The sequence below is a fragment of the Charadrius vociferus genome, unplaced genomic scaffold (assembly GCF_000708025.1).
Source record: "Charadrius vociferus isolate BGI_N301 unplaced genomic scaffold, ASM70802v2 scaffold325, whole genome shotgun sequence".
Classification (NCBI taxonomy): domain Eukaryota; kingdom Metazoa; phylum Chordata; class Aves; order Charadriiformes; family Charadriidae; genus Charadrius; species Charadrius vociferus.
The window spans coordinates 3,639,894-3,656,704 of record NW_009648526.1 but is presented as its reverse complement, the minus strand read 5'-3'; the positions used below and the strand labels follow the sequence as shown (position 1 = coordinate 3,656,704).

The following is a 16,811-nucleotide window of genomic DNA, read 5'->3' as shown; positions in this document are numbered from 1 at the left end:
ACCTTTTCATGTGCTCTTCAACCTGAGTTCTCAGTGAGTTGCCAGTGGCTCAACTTTGGTTAGTTGTGTGGTTCCTAGTACCTTGGGGCAAATTTAATCAGCTTGCTGATGGTAATAAGTCAGATTTCAGAAAGCTGGCTGTTATTTGCAGTTTTAAAAATAATTTTGAATTAATGTACTGAAGGGTTTAGTGAAATCATACTGTGACATTACAAATGTGTAAAGCACAGCTGGCTGTTGCCTTAGTGACTGTTTTGCATCCTCCTTACACCAGTAAAGTAGATCTGAAAGCAGTGGAACATGGAGGAAACACTGTTAGAGGATTATGTGGTTTAGCAGAGGTGCAATACCAACTCCAAGAGCTGCCTTTGGGAGCTATTTCCATATGCTCTCAAGCTGTTTCTCTTTTTCTGTTTCTTACGGTGTGTGATACCTGCAGCTAATATCTGCACCATGTGCTAAGAATGCAGAGTACTAGACTTGTGGCTGCTAACTGCACAGATGTATTTTTCTGCTTTACTTTTAAACAGGGGAAACCCGAATTTGCAAAATACTTCCAGAATAAGGGATTAACAAGCCAAAACCAAATAGCAAGGCAATTGAAAACTTTTTGCAATATCCTAACTTAGAAGAAGAAAGGGAAAGAATATTAGGAAGTAGATAGCATATTATGTTATTATATTTTGTGGTTATTATATTTTAAACATTTCATGTTTTTACCAAGAATTTAAAATGGTGTCAATTTTATTTAATGTGTGAGCTCTTTGTTTTATTTCCATCTCCAAGAATCATTTGTTTGAACCACATAGTTCAAACCTATGACATAAGCCAGCTTATGGGTTTGAAGGACGCAATGTACAGGAATAGCTGACTATTTTAATTCAAGGTGTTTTTTCTTAATTGAAATCCATATAAGTAAAGAGTTGAAAATGTCCTTGGGGAGCTTAGGAAAATTTTAAAGACATAAATCCATCCTCTTTTTAAGCTGCATGCTCCATGAGGTTTATTACTGTTGATTGTTATTAGAGATACAGCTAATTTTTTTTTCCTTCATTCTGTACTGGTTAGTCTGTAAGTCATAATCCAGTAACCCTGATCTTTCTTGCAGTTTTGGCTTTCCCTGCTTTTCTCCTGGGAATTAACCAGGATCGCCTAAAGGAGAAACTGACCAGCAGACAGATGGACAGCAAGTGGGGAGGCAAATCTGAGTCCATTAATGTAACGCTAAACGTGGAACAAGCCTGCTACACCAGGGATGCACTGGCCAAGGCCCTTCATTCCCGTGTTTTTGATTACTTGGTGGATGTAAGTTGGATTTGCTTGATTCTACTGAAGTATCAAAACCAAGTCCAAATACACTAGAAATGTTCCTTGCAGTGCTTTTCTTGTCTGACATTTCTTTCACCCAGTATGTTTCTTTGCCTAAATCTTAGCAGCAGCACTGACCAGTGCATGACCACAGGTATCAAATACGAGGCACTGATTATATGACAAATGCTACACTTTCTTAGAAGCAGATGAGGTGGGCTTTCAGCACAATATTTGCTCAGTCTCCTGCCACAACTGTGCTGTATGGTATTCTGACATCTCCTCCCCAGCAGCATGCGTACTTCTCTGAGTCTTACTTTCTCCTACGCATTTGAGCATTTTCAGATGAACAGAACTAGTGGGTTATGGTCCCCTGCTCTCTTACCCCACTGTCCTGCAAAGAACCCCTTCAGTATCCCAGTGTTGTGTCATCTGAGCAAATGGTCAAAATCCGTTCTCCATGCTGAAGTACTCTTGGTTCAGAATGAGACCCTAGGCTGGATTTGTGGGGTAGAAACCTTACCTTTGGCCACAGATGCTGGCTAGATGAAGCAGAAGTCTCCTCCGTGGTAGCACTGCTAGTGTCTCAGAAGTCTGCCTCGTCATGGCACCTCTGTAATTCCCACTATGTGCTTGCACTGACATTGCAAAGTAGGGGAATACAGAAATAGGTGAAAAGATTCATGGTACCATCTGCAAAATGCATCAAATATGAGACTTAAAGCTGTTCTTTTTTTGTTGGCTCCTTTTCTTTAACTGAGCCCGTTACATGAAAAGGAAAAGATTTTTTACAAACAGTAGATCGAAAGGCGCACTAACCTGGAAAACAGGATAGTATACTGTTCGGTTTCCTAGCTGTTAATGACACTTTATCAAAAAATGAAAGTAAAATACCCTATTACATATATTTGTATTCCATTCAAATGTGTTCTTTTTGAAGAAACCAAATATTTTTATATAAAGATTGAAGGATATGAATATATATATAAACCACACTTTGTTTTATGTTTTGTTTCTGCTTTGTTAGTCTATTAATAAGGCTATGGAGAAGGACCATGAAGAATATAACATTGGTGTCCTTGATATTTATGGCTTTGAAATATTCCAGGTAAGGCAATGCAATACTCAGAGTTTGAACTGATCTGACCTGGGAGAGTTTTTTTGTTATTTAGAGGGGAAAAAATCCAAAACAATAAAAACCCAAACCCTGTGGCCAGAATAAAAGCCAAGAAACTCCAACCCAGCTTCCTGGACATTGAGTTCTCACTGGTAATGTCTCACTTCATGTTTATTAAGTATTGAAGAAACTTCAAAGAAACTAGGTCATTGATCTTAAAAGAAATATCTGAGATTATAGAGAATGTCTATAAAGTCAGCAACCCATCCATCATTCACAGTGTTTCTTTGAAGCTTACTGCCAGCATAAGAACTACGAATTATTGCATATAAAGCATGAGACTAATTTTTAAATTGTTTCCTTTTCTATAGAAAAATGGTTTTGAACAGTTCTGCATCAACTTCGTTAATGAAAAGCTACAGCAGATTTTTATTGAACTGACACTGAAGGCAGAACAGGTAACCAGACATTAGTTGTTTTTGAAATCATAAATGAGCTCTTACTTTTTCAATTGGTGGAAAAAAATGAGATTTCATCATCTGCTAACAATAATATTTGCCTTGTTAAGCAAGACAAAAAAACCCCACCTTTGTTGTTGGCTAACCCTAAAACTGTAAACCACATCAGCTACAGACATTTATTCTCTAATACAGCGGTACAGAAGCAAGTCCGTCATACAGTGTACTAATGCAGTCATATGACTCTGCCCAGACTTGCTGCATATTCTGACTCATTGACAGAAATGGAAAACTGCAGCTTGGTTCCATCCCTGTGCTTTCATTGGACACAACACACAGTTAAATGGGAATACTTTCCTTAATTTTCTCCACGCCCTTTTTTTTTATATATATGAATGAAATAAGTTACGGAAACAAATGCAAAAATACTTCTGAAAGCATTTACAGTTCTCTGCTCAGAGTCTTACTGCAAAATCTCACTTTACGTGAATGTGAGCTTCTGCATGGGAGGGCAGACAGAATGTAGCTGAGACAGAAGCATTGTGTACGGTATGAGCTCAGGCCTGGCACAAACTTTAGGGCAATGTTTTCAAGAATGCACATACGCAATTGCCTTTGTATAAAAGTAACTGATCATTGCAGTCGAGCACACAAATGACCTGCTAAGTGTCTAGCTGAACTCATATGTATGCAACAGAGTGGGTCAGTTTAATCAAAACTGAGTGTGAATTTTTTCACCAGGCAGTCTCGAAATGTCTTTATGGATACAGAAATTGTGCATAGAAATAAGAAGAGCTGCGCCTCCATTTCATGGGCATTTCTAAATGTGTTGTTTTGGGGGTCTGATCCCAGTCACAGTCTTCATTTTTAAAATAGATTAGGATATGGATGCTTAGGTACACTCTCAAGATACTGTAAAAGTCACTTTGTTACTATTTGCAAAGTGCTTTGATGCACTGATGAAATACTCCTGCTCTTTTCAGTAACTAGTCAAGGGCTGTGAATGACAAAAGAACGCATGGGGAGAATAAAGAAGGATTCCAGTTCATCTCGTTGGCAGCAGAGAGCTGGATTTAACTATTATTAGGGTCATTTCTCCCACCTCCCCTCAGTATTACATTTACACAAGTCTTTCTGAACAAGAGTAGTGCAGAGTTTGTGTATATGTAGTGCATTGTAAATCTAGTGCAACAGCCACGGTGTGAAAGAGTATTGCATGTTTCTTTTTACTTAACAGGAAGAATACGTGCAAGAAGGAATTAGGTGGACACCAATAGATTACTTTAACAACAAAATAGTGTGTGACCTCATAGAGAACAAAGTGGTAAGTATTAAGAACCAACAGATGGAAAAAAACAACAAGATGTTTCTCCAAAATACTTAGGCAACTGCTTTGCTGTCAAGAACATTCATAGGAATAATGCGAATACCGTTGTTCAGCTACTGAGTCATACTAAGCCTATATATAAATCTTATATAAGATGTCTTATATGAGCTTTAAGATATATGTTATCCAAGATATTAACCAAAAAGAGAACCGTAAGATAGCATGATTGATGTGTGACTAAAAAATATAGTGATGGAAATTAAAATTTTATCCCCCTAAATTTACCATGAACTTCATGATATAACCTACTGTACATCTCTATCCCTGGGAGATGTATTTCAGTTTGGGAAAGCTACAATACCAGCTTCCTTTGAGGTACTGTTGCAAAGTAAGCAGAAACGAGTGAAGAGGAAGTATTAGGAAGTGTTGTAGATGTAAGAAATTTTGTGTCCTTCCTCCACAGAATCTTCTGCATTTTAAAGTCTTTATGTTCTGATTTGGGGTGACAAATGTTGTATTGTCCCTCATGACAGAAGTAGGTTATTTTCCAGCTAGTTCTTTGTCCTCATGTAAGCTAGAATTTTAACAGTAGCTCAAGTACTATACTGACTTGCACTGAAATGCACATCAGATTTTGCTCATCTCCGATCTTTATCAGGATAACTAGGAAGAGGATAGGATTTCTGTCACAATCTTAGATATTTAGCTCTAAGTTTCTCAAACTACAGCATGTGAGTTTAAATACTTACCTCAGACATGGGTTTATTTTTTGGTGGAATGAGAAAGCAGATTGCTTTGTGAAGGAATTAAAAACTAAAACAAATGTTAGGCTTTTGTGGTTTTGGTGTTGTTTGTTTTTTTTTTTTTTTTTTTTTTTAACAGCAATCATTGTTTTTCCCCATTATCATTACATGAAGTGGTATCTCTCCTTAAACTATTTGCACGCTTGTGTACAAATTAATCTCTACTGTGAACTCTACTGACTGGGGGGGGCGCAGAATTCTTCCTGCTGTAGTGTTTTTGTGGCAAAGATAATTTTCTGTTTGCGGGGAAAAATTGGCATCATAATTGGTTTTTTCCTCACTTCTTGCTATTTTTGTTATTCTTCTCCAATGCATTAGAATCCCCCAGGGATTATGAGCATTTTAGATGATGTGTGTGCCACCATGCATGCAGTGGGAGAAGGAGCTGACCAAACACTGCTTCAAAAACTCCAGATGCAGATTGGGACTCATGAACATTTCAACAGTTGGAACCAGGGATTTATCATTCATCATTACGCTGGAAAGGTAACGTGGAAAATCATCACCGAAATCTGCATAATGTATTTATAAAGAAAAAGAACAGTAATGAGAGGAAGGGGGAAGCCCTGTTTTGCTTTCAAATAGCCAGATTATCTCAGGAGACAGTCTCCTCCTTCCACAATGTAGAGAGCTTAGAACAAATATGCCCTAACGTATGTCCCTTACTTTGGAGAGATGCATCTGGGCCTTGCTGCTATCAAACATACTAACCAGAACTTCAAAGTAATAAATAAATGCCCCTAGTCTTAATTATAATCTTAATTGTTGGTTATAGTAGCAGTAAATTTAAAGAATTCAGATATAAAAATGCTCCTTAGGTGGTGATATACCAATAAAACTGGGAATTTAATGTACAGTTATATCTTCTTTGAGCATATTTCTCAGAGTATTCACGATTTCCCGCAGTTACAGTTAATGACAGTACACCCTTATCATGCAAAATTTTTTCTTCAGTAAAATTCAGTATTAAATTCACTTGTGTCGTATTCCATTCACTAGCTCTGTAACAGTCTTTTTCACTGAATTTTAATATAGGGATGAAATTCCTTTATGTTCGTTATGGAAGAGCTAACTAATAATGTATGCAAGAATTTAGTATTGTAGTATCTTTTAAGTTATACCAGACTAACCAAAAAGTTCAGAACAGCTACTGATGAGGACAGAATTTAAATTTTCTTTAATTATTGGGTTCTCAACTTACCACAAACAATCAATTTCCACCTTGGCCCAGGTATCTTATGATATGGATGGATTCTGCGAGAGAAATCGGGATGTTCTTTTCATGGACTTGATTGAACTCATGCAGAGCAGTGATTTGTACGTAAGCAAAACTTGCTTAAAGCTAGGAATAACGTGTTAGTTCAGATGGATGCAGAAGGCCTGACTTCTCTACTTTGCAACTTGTGAACTGATTTGTATAAAAGTGGAAATAAAAGATCACTGCAGTAGAACAGTATCAGTTGCATTATATTGACCTTCATTTTCTGCAAATGTGAATAAGTAAGGTACTGCAGTGTCAGAATCAAATCTTATGACAGCCATTTGTTTTGGCCTCAAACAAGGTGATTTGGCAGTCTCTCAGAACAGGCACTGTTTTAACATATGAAGTAATTTTTTTTGTTATGTATTTTAATTAATTGATGCTTACTTTTTAAGAAGTGCACATTCGTTTGAGTCTAGAAGTCTGGTATCCTGTCTTCCAAGGCTCACTAAAATAGCAAGAGATCTCTTATGAGGAATGAAGCTCATGGAAAATACTAATCCTAAAATAGATTTGATATAACTCCAGATTAATAGAAATAGCTATTTATATTCTGTTCAACTATCAACTTTTACAGCATATTCCTTGACATTCCTGCATTGAATTGTCTTTCTATGCCAACACTATATTATTAATTCTTTCCTAGGCCCTTTATAAAGGCTCTGTTTCCTGAAAATCTTCAAGTGGACAAGAAGGGCCGTCCTACCACTGCAGGCAGTAAAATCAAAGTATGTCTGGTTTTGCTGTGTTAGTATGTGCATATATGGGTGTATGTTTATGTATGGATACCTAAATAAATTTAAAAAGTAGTCTTTCCTGTTTTTTACTCTCCAGACATTTTTAAAGACAGACATCAGGAATATCTTGATTGCAAAGTGATGCATTCTTTCAGCTGTTAGAATCATGTTTTGCCCAGCATCACTGTTCATTAAACATTTTGTTCAGCACCATTCTACAGCAGTGAATTTTCCAAATGAGCAATTGATGGTAGTGATAATAGTACTTGCATGTGCATAATGAATGAGCCCCTTCACTCAGCCACTTGATGTCCTACAATTAACTACAGATAAGTGGTCTCTTTATACTGCAGAAATGCAGCAGGGCCTGATCCAACACCCACTGAAGTCAACAGAAATCTTTCTACTGACCATAATGTGCGTTGAATAAGGTCACAGGTGTTAGAAGGCGAGCATCTTTTTGAGACTGGTTGTAAAATATATGCTTAGATTATACACTTGCAACTTTGGAAATCCATATTTATCAACCTCTTTCTTCATATTTCACCCTGACAGTCAAGTTCACCTTGTCACTCCATATTTTTATATAATATTTTAAATGTGTTACACAGCTGGAGACAATGGTGCCTTCTATGTACTGATAAATTTTTCATGAGGTGTGTATTATCCCAAGACACTTTGGCTGTTCTGGGGAAAGACCAGTCAACTGGATCCAGTCGATTGAATCATCAGCAGATGGTTGATAATTTTTAGAATTCTCTCACAGGACTTACCCTGTTCATCTCAGATCCTTTTGTTTTCCCTCAATTTTACAGAAACAAGCAAATGACCTTGTTGGCACCCTGATGAAGTGTACACCCCATTACATCCGCTGCATCAAACCAAATGAAACAAAGAAGTCTCGAGACTGGGAGGAGAGCAGGTATGGATAAGCAGAGTAGGTGATGAGAAACAGTGCTAATAGTGAAAAAAGCCACAAAAAAAATCATAATTTGTGATCATACAGTCTACAGACAAATAGAACTAGATACTCTAAAACTTTCAGAAATGAAATCTGGCTTGACCTCTCCTAAACATTGAAGATAAGCTCTGGTCCACTTGGTCTAAATCAGTAGTTAGTGTATGCAGTTCTTAGTTTTTCTTGTATCAGTTGAATAATCATAATTTGCATAACACAATTGATATATTAAAGTTTCAGTTTTCAATGTAGAATTTGCACACCGAATGCATTATACATCAGTTCTAACTTTTGCTTTATGCTTTGAAAACAGCTTCTATTAGGTAGCTAAAAAGCCTGCAGGATGTCTGTATTTGTTTTTATTCTCAAACTTACCAAAAAGTCTCTATAGCCAAGAATGTAGGAGGTTCTTTTTTTTACTTCTTGACTTTTAAAGTGTCATTAGCCAGCTCTTTAAAGAGAAGTAACTAGAATATCGTATCAGGTGGTTATAAGTAGATGTCTAAATCATCAGTTTGGTTTATTGCATCTGTTTTAAGGCATCTTTAACTATATGATGCTTCATAACATCTTATTACCTGAAAAAGGATACTCTTCTTTTTTGTACTGAGGTAGGTGATCAGTATGGTATGTATACTATGTGAGGTCCTAATATAGATAACATTTATAAGTACTTTTGGTAGTGGTAAAAGTGCTGATAAAGCAAGTGGTTATTTTTATCACAGTGAAACAACTTGCTAAGTCTGATAAAAAGCATTCTTGACCGTATCAACATACACCAGAATACACTTCCTGCCATTTGGCATGCAGACTAGCACAATTGCATGCAGATGTAGGGCACTTACAGAAGCCACAATTGGGACTGCACTTGAAAGTGTCCTTAAGGTCTTGGCAGTAAATGTAGACCCTCTTTCTCTAGCTTTTCCACCCTGAAAATCCTATTATGCAGCACTTAATTTTCCAGTGACACTGGGGACCACAGGAGGAAAGAAAGTGATCCTGGAAAAAGTATGTCTAAAACTTTCAACTGTAAGTTGAGGGGCTTTTAAAATCAATCATTTACATATTGGAAAAGAGGCCTATTATTGTGGAAGGTGTTGCTAGGAAACCAATGAAACAAACAAACAAAAACCTAGCCCTGAGAAAAAGCCAGCTTTCAAGAAACCCCTTTTGGAGCAAAAACGGGCAAGATTTCTTCTTGTTTTCCCATAACAAGGATGACATTTGGCAAACGCAGCAGCTACTGATAATAAATAAATGCAAAAGGATTGTATGCTACCAAACTCAGACACAAATGGATGTAATACTCATAATGGTAATCCTTCATCCCTGTTTAAAAATCCTAACATTATCTCCCACATATTATACTGGGACTTCACATAGGATACACATGCTGTAGCAGTTAGTGGTGTGTCTGGGGAAGAGAAATTTATATGCATATGATAACTCAAACTTAAGGTTAATTTTGTTGTTTCATGATTTTACTGTACAAAAGTTCCATGTTGAGGGAAATACAAAACATAACTGAGTTTATGTGATATTTTGCTGACTGTTGGTTTAGGGTTTTCTTTTCTTCTGTGACCACATAATGCTGTATCATACACATGCTCCCATAGTCAATGTGAAGGGAGTAGTATATCTAATCTGCTTACTAGTAGCATGTTACTGAAAAAGGAAAAAAACACTTCACAAAGCCTGTCTGTCTTCATACTCGCAGAAGCCATGTCACTCCAGCTTTGTACTGCCATTGAATAATTCCAGAATATTTAGCACTGAAACATAGACCTTGTGTAATATCTAAACCTTGTATACCACCTTAGTTATTGCAAAAATTGGGATGTTCTTGAAATGTGTTTTTGTTCAGGTCCTGGCACAGCCACTTGGACTTGTATTCCGAATTGCTGCATTAGCTGAATTCCCAGACCCTGACCTGCTTGAGGTTCATGCCTGGAGGGAGAGTTTCAGTGTGCCTTTTCTCAGAAAGAAAAGGAAAAACAGAAAAATGTCTCAAATTCTCTCTTGCTGGACACTAATACTGGCAGGACAGTAAGAAAATGGGAGTAATACTGTTGCTCCAGTGCATTATTCCAGATGTGAACAGGAGGGAAAGCTATAAACAGGAAAATGTATTTTTGTCCACCAACTTTCTACTGTACCAAAATTCTTGGAGTGGGTACAAAATATACTTTATTCCTTGAACACGGCAAGGTTAAAATGTGCACTATTCTTTATTATAAGCTAAAAGAGCAGTATCACTCATCATTTAGTAAAATACCTCTCATAAGCGTTCTTTAGAAAGGAGAAATAATTCAAGAGCTTTTGTCATTTGTAGCATGGGATTTTAAAAGTTTTTTCCCTTTATACTATGAGTCATATGAAAAGAATGTCTCAACCAAAAAAAAGGAAAAAAAAAAAAAAAGCAGTGGGCAATACAGTTTAGATTGAAATTTAACATTTCAAAATAGCTAGAGAAATAACATTGAACTAACCAAGAGTTTTTCAGGATTTGAAAAATCTTTTGTAAAATCAGAGAAATGGTAAGCAAACCAAAATTAAATGGCTCCTTGCAGGCTCACTTGTTTTGATGATATATAAAGAAATGCTTTTACATACTGTTTATTAAACTTGCAGGACTAAAATCTTAACTCTCTCATTTCTGACTGAGAACCAAAGCCTCTATAATTTGCCCTATAAAAGAACAGCAACAGAAACCCCTGAACATCACATTTCAGAGTTAAAAACTGTCATTGCCTCTTCCAGCCACATAACTTAAATGAGGGAACTAAGGAAATGCAAAGGAAAACTGCATTGTCATACATTGTTAAGCAATAATAAAATAATGTGCCACTGCTCCATAAAAAGGTGCCAAAGGGAAGCTTTTTTTTCTTTTGCTGTTTCCCTGCTTTGAGATTCATGGGGGCATATTTGTTCCCTGTTTAGAACCTAAATGAATGTGTTTTGCAGAAGGGAACTGTAATGGTGTTGGGAAAATGGTGTTTCAGTTCAGAGTTGCAGCAGAGTCCCCCCACAGCCATTAACACTTTCTGAGCAACTGGTACCAGCTCAGTTTTTGTTTGTAACTGAAGTATGCCATGAACAAGCTTCACCAGGCATGCTTCAGCTAGTCTTCTGCCCATCCTCAAATCCTTCCTTTACAGCATGGTAAAATTAGGAGGAATGCTAGCTGTTCGTGAATATACTGGCCTGGCTTTCTTCTTTCTGATTCTTTGTGTAATGTAAGTGTGGCTTCTGGGGCTTTCTCCAGCCATCAGATTCAGTCCTTTCTCCAGAACAACCAAAAAAGAGCTACTGTGTGCTACTGTTGATGTTTGAGCTATGCAAAACATAGGTGAAACCTACAATAAAAGAACACAAAACAATTTCCCACTCCCTTGGATACCAGCTATGTAGTTGAATAGGTAAGTTACTTGGTCTTTTATGGGTAATATTAGTTAATAAATTTATAGATAAATTAATTAGGAGATGGGAAGTTAAATTTGGAAAAAATGCGAAGGTAAACTCGCTACATATATTTCAGTAATGTAGTCTGCCTGCCTTGAATATTTTTCCTGCCTTGCAGTGTGCATGGTAATGTGCAAGAATAGATTCCTATACCTGTGCATGAATTTTAGAAGTCAGTAGTCTTCAAGCATGATACAGACTTTTAAGAATACCTCAATCCACAAAGATGCTGAAATAAAATGGATTTAAATCTGGCATTGCTTTTGTCCACAGGGTAAAACATCAAGTGGAATACTTAGGTCTGAAAGAAAATATTCGAGTAAGAAGAGCCGGCTATGCCTACAGGCGGGTTTTCAAGAAGTTTCTGCAGAGGTAGGGTAATGCTAATTTTGAAGTATTACAGCACGGTTGTTTCCATGATGAGGAGGAAATCAAGAAGTCGCAAGTTTTGAAAGCATCTCGTTTCCCACTTGCCCTTTCCTTTTTCCCCATTTACCTTGCTTACAATCTAGGTTACACAGGGATTTGAAAGCGTCTTAAAGGCTGGCTTTGTGTCTTTGAAAGTCTTTTCATTTTTCTGTAAACTTGCCTCAGTTCTTTTTGTAGTGCTATGAGGCGGTTCCTCAAAGAGTTATGGGAACTTTGAGTTATGAGCTGCAGAGCCTGGAATCTGAGAGTCTAGCTGCTAGCCTTTGTTTAAAATGTTACTGCTCTAGCTCTCCCAAGGACAGAAGATAAGTGAAGAAATGCATGCCTGCCATTCAAGTGTAAAGAGTAACGTTAGCTTAAATTGCTCTTTATATCCTCCCACTGGTGTTCAAACAGCTGGGAATGGTTACAACTCAAACCACTGCAGCTTGCTCAATGAAAGCAAGTCAGAGCTCTGTAAGGCCAATCCTTTTTTCAGTGTTTTAGGACTAGCTGTTAAGATGATTAACTACCTTCACTAGCTAATGAAATCCTCTTAAATAAGAGCAATTTCAAGATTTATACAACATTCAGCTTCTGGTTTTTTAGAAAAGTGAGACATGCAGCTAATAAATGCCTCAACTGGGGCATTACATGACAAATCAGCTTTTATTGGAAGTCTTGGTTCCTGTTCTCAAAGGTAACACAAAACCACCCAATCAGTTGTTGCAAGGAATGGAGTATAATTAATCAAACAGCATAGAACAAAGCCACTGATAATACTTCATGATAATGCAGAGAACATTGTAATCATCTAGTACTTGACAGACCTAAAATATCTTAAAGCATGGAGTCAGTTTTCATCATGGAACAATTTTAAATCCTTTTTTCTTCACAAACTTCAAGCCTGGACATAAACATGATGAATATGTTTCAGGTTGTATTACTTAACACAGACTGTTCCCGAGACAGAATAACAGATTAATAATGTGTATTAAATCTAGCCTCCACAGCTGTTGAACACCAATTGTGAGAACAGTGCAGGTCTAGAAATCTGCCTGAGGTCTGCACAAAGGAAAGCTGCATGGTACTTCTTGAAGGCAAATAGATTTCTATACTTCACTTTATATGTAGAGATCCACAGGCACCTGAAACCATTCTTTGTGGAATTCATGCGTTTCTTTCAAATAGTCTTGTTAACTTTAACATTTTGTTATGAGTAAAACTCTTCCTGCGACCTTTCCATTCGCAGTTCCCTAGCACCCAGAACAAGCTCTGTTCTGGCACCCTGAGTCAGTGTGAGTAGCAGTGGGCAGAGGCATGGGATGGACAGGAAATGCATGCTTGTACGCTTGTTTTCATTGGGAGTTCCTTGGCAGCTCCATATAAGTGGAGATTTCTGGGCTGAATAGACTTTTATGTACAAAATTTACATTTGCATGCAAAAAGCCACAGTCACTGAAAAGGCCTATGTGTTTCAAACCATAACCAATCTGAAAGCTGAACTCCATGCTCCCATATTTAGACTTAGGACCTAACTGCTTACTGTGAATTTATAATGATAATTTTTTGGGGGGAGTCATGATTTGAAATTGTTTCAGAAGCATTTTAAGAACACAGTATTTGTGCCAAAACCCTCTGTAAGATCAAATTACATAAGCTGGAAAAACCTAGATACAAGGATATTGATGAGTGGTTCAGTAGGAAGCATGTGCAAGAGCATTAGAGGGAAGTGCTGTTTCTAAATAGCGGTGAACAATGACAGAGTTGTCACATCACAAAATTGTGAAATGCTTAACTGGTGCACGTTACAGAATAATCTTACTTCTCCTGCCATGTAGACTTGTCACACCAGTAAAATGTATGAAGTTAATTTGAGTTTATGAATTTCAAACATATTCTTATCTTGTACCCAAGAGTATTAGTTATATTAAAAAGTCTTTAAGTCTGGTTTTTCCCTCCTTTGCAGCTCAGATGTAGGAAAGAATTTATAACATGCTGAAATGTAGTGTCAAATTCTGTTGTATGGAAGGTAGCAGTTTGAAATGCCTTTATTAACATCAGCTCCTTTAAATTCAGACTTGCTTAGACCCATCTATACAACTATACTGTTGGCAGTACATGATGAACCTGCAAAAGAGGCTGTTGATTAAATAAGCTGGGAGTTACTTTAACTTACAACTCCTTACTAGGTTGCATCTATTTATCCCATAATGCTGATAGATTACATAAATATATATATTTAACACTATGTAACACTTATAAGTGTTAGATTACATAAATATATAAGTTGTCTATAAACACGGATGATGTATAATATACTTGTATATATAAGATGGTATAAGAGCTATTTTGTTACACCATCATGCATAGTACCTGAGCATTTGTTAACTAATAATAAATTTGAACATAATATCAGTAGACCCTTCTGAGTCCTACTGAATTATTCCTAAGGTAGCTTTCTCTCTCCATATACTTGCTATTCATAGATGTTTTGTTTTTCTGATACGTTCCTTTTTAATTGTTTGCTATTTTTCTTTGTGTGGCACTGTTACTTAAGTTACGTGACACTGTTTCTGCTTTCTGGCTGGATAACATTTTAGCTATGACAAGAATGAGTAATGTTCCCTTAATGAACTTTCTAACAATTCCTTGTGTGATTTTTGGCAACATTTTATTAGGAGCTGCCTAAATCTTCTCAAGAAACAAGAACTTGGAATTGCAACAAACTGAACTCCATACTTCATCACTTTTTTCATTAGTTGAATAGTTTTACTAATAAGCATGATTTAGTTTATGTAATTCAGTATGCTTAAGGCATTAAAAAAATTGTCAAGACTAAAGAACATAAAAGATTTGGGGTAGAGATTTGTCACAAAGTATTTAGCTGTTCTCCAGTCTCATTGTCAGAGGAGTCTAAATAGCTGCTGCTTGAGAAGTTGCTTATCCATAGACATGCTGAGGCAGCTAAAACCCACCAGTGCTCCTTGGTGGGCAGTGGAACAAGGCAGCTTTGTAACTCCAACCTGGCAGTTCCAAAAGCCCAAGTTAAGCCTGAAAATGTGGACAGTTTAAAAAGGGCTGCAACCTGGCATCTGTCTCATTTTCAAGGTTTAAAGAGAATACCATGAGACAGAGGACGACTCACCTCTTCCTATCAAAGACATGGTATTGTAGCCCTTCCCTAGTTCCCAGCATTCCCTCCGTGTTGCACCAATGTTGCTCTATCTTCCCTCTTGTACCAGAGACCAAGCCAAAGGCTTTCTGGGATAAAGCCAAGAGTAGCTCCTTGCTAAACACTGAATGCCCACCTGTGGAACAAGTGGGTTAAGAGCATGAGCTGGCCACTTGCTTAGAAACACAAAAGGCCTTTTTAAGAATAAGACAGAGAAGGCTTGAGAGGGAAATTGGCCACATGCTTGGGAATGAATCTAGAATACCAAGGGTGTAGGTACTTAGATCTGGACCAGAAGTCATTGCTAATAAATAACCTTGCCCTGGACTTAAGGAGATCACAGCAGAACTTTCTGTACTTAACTACTGCAGTTACTTAGCATCTGGAAACAGGAGACTCCTGGACACTGTTGCACTTCTCTTTGTAGTTGTTTGGTCTTGCTAAACAAGTAACACCTTAATACTGTGCATCTTCCCACACTCCAAGCTTCTGTAAGTTCTGCCAAAACTGTCAGCCCTCCCCCCAGGGTAATACTGACTAAGAGTCAGTGGTATTCTGCTGCTGTTTGATGTCTGGTTTTATTTAATCTCTTCTCCTTGGTGGTTAAGGTACGCCATTCTGACCAAAGCAACCTGGCCTTCCTGGAAAGGAGAAGAGAAACAAGGAGTTCTCCACCTGCTTCAGTCAGTGAACATGGATTCCGACCAATACCAGCTTGGGAAATCCAAAGTCTTCATCAAAGCTCCAGAGTCTGTAAGTGTGGCAGAACACAAGTCTTTAAATAGAGAAACTGTTTTGCTGAAATAAAAGGTCTGCCCACTCAAGTTCAGCGTGATATATCTGCTAAGGTGGGAGAAGCATAATAACTAAGTCGAGCTGGGCAGGTCGGTCACAGGTGCCTTGAGGCTGTACAGGGATTCTGGGCTCTTTTATAACAGGCACAGTACATAAGGACCCTGTGTGATTTTGACACTAACACAAGGACCATTAAGCGCATCTAGAAGAGGAGATGGGATATGAAGATGCTTTAGTGTCAGGTTGTTCATCGTGACATTCTGTCAGAGAATATGTCATATGAAGGAGTATCATGGCATGAAAATACATCTATGACTGTTAGCCCAATAAAATAGGTCCTTTTCTCAGTACAAGAACTACTGATGAAAGTAGAATAGCCCCCAGTTATAGTAAAGATATGTTACGCGTCATTGAGTAAATCAATATTCCAGAACGACTGCAACTTGAAATCCCATTCAAAGAGAACATTAGGGAGGCATCATAAGGCTGTTTTTATCCTGTGGCTGCTAAACTGCACAAAATCTGTTGGAAAAAAGTTTTCTTACATCACTGTTCAGGAAAGTTGTCACAGAAAAATCTACACTCTACTCGCCATCCTGTATTCCTTATTTACCAGAAGCAATTGGGCTTAGTTTGTATAGCATACCTTGCAGTTGAGCATTAGGTGGTTTCTTAGTGCTTTACTTGAAATTACATGTCAAAAGCAGAACACTTCTATTGCTATCATTTTCTTTTCCAGAAACATACTTTTGCTCTGTAGGGCAACAGTAATTCAGGGAATAACACTGCTGTGCCCAATCACTTTATAAGATCGCTGTTAAAGGAAAAAAGATAATATTTCTCCAAGTTGTAATAGAAATCATGTTGTTTCTACCATAAATAGGGTAAGATAATACCATCTCTGTTCAGGAATAATGGGACTTCACATTCCTATTTATATAATAAAGCATCTAGCGTTCAAGATGTAGGTTATTAGAATACTTAGGTGCATGTTGACAGAGC

General features: G+C 37.4%; 1 protein-coding gene across 1 annotated transcript in view; it reads left to right on the top strand.

The window, feature by feature from the left end:
• MYO1E (myosin IE) overlaps positions 1–16,811 on the top strand; it is a 63,508-nt gene that overhangs the window by 25,414 nt on the left and 21,283 nt on the right. The window contains exons 13-22 of the mRNA XM_009885779.1: positions 1,109–1,305; positions 2,336–2,416; positions 2,797–2,883; positions 4,121–4,207; positions 5,332–5,499; positions 6,245–6,330; positions 6,921–7,002; positions 7,827–7,933; positions 11,705–11,803; positions 15,623–15,767. Of these exons, the coding sequence (XP_009884081.1) occupies positions 1,109–1,305; positions 2,336–2,416; positions 2,797–2,883; positions 4,121–4,207; positions 5,332–5,499; positions 6,245–6,330; positions 6,921–7,002; positions 7,827–7,933; positions 11,705–11,803; positions 15,623–15,767 (1,139 nt within the window). The remainder of the gene's footprint in view (positions 1–1,108; positions 1,306–2,335; positions 2,417–2,796; positions 2,884–4,120; positions 4,208–5,331; positions 5,500–6,244; positions 6,331–6,920; positions 7,003–7,826; positions 7,934–11,704; positions 11,804–15,622; positions 15,768–16,811) is intronic.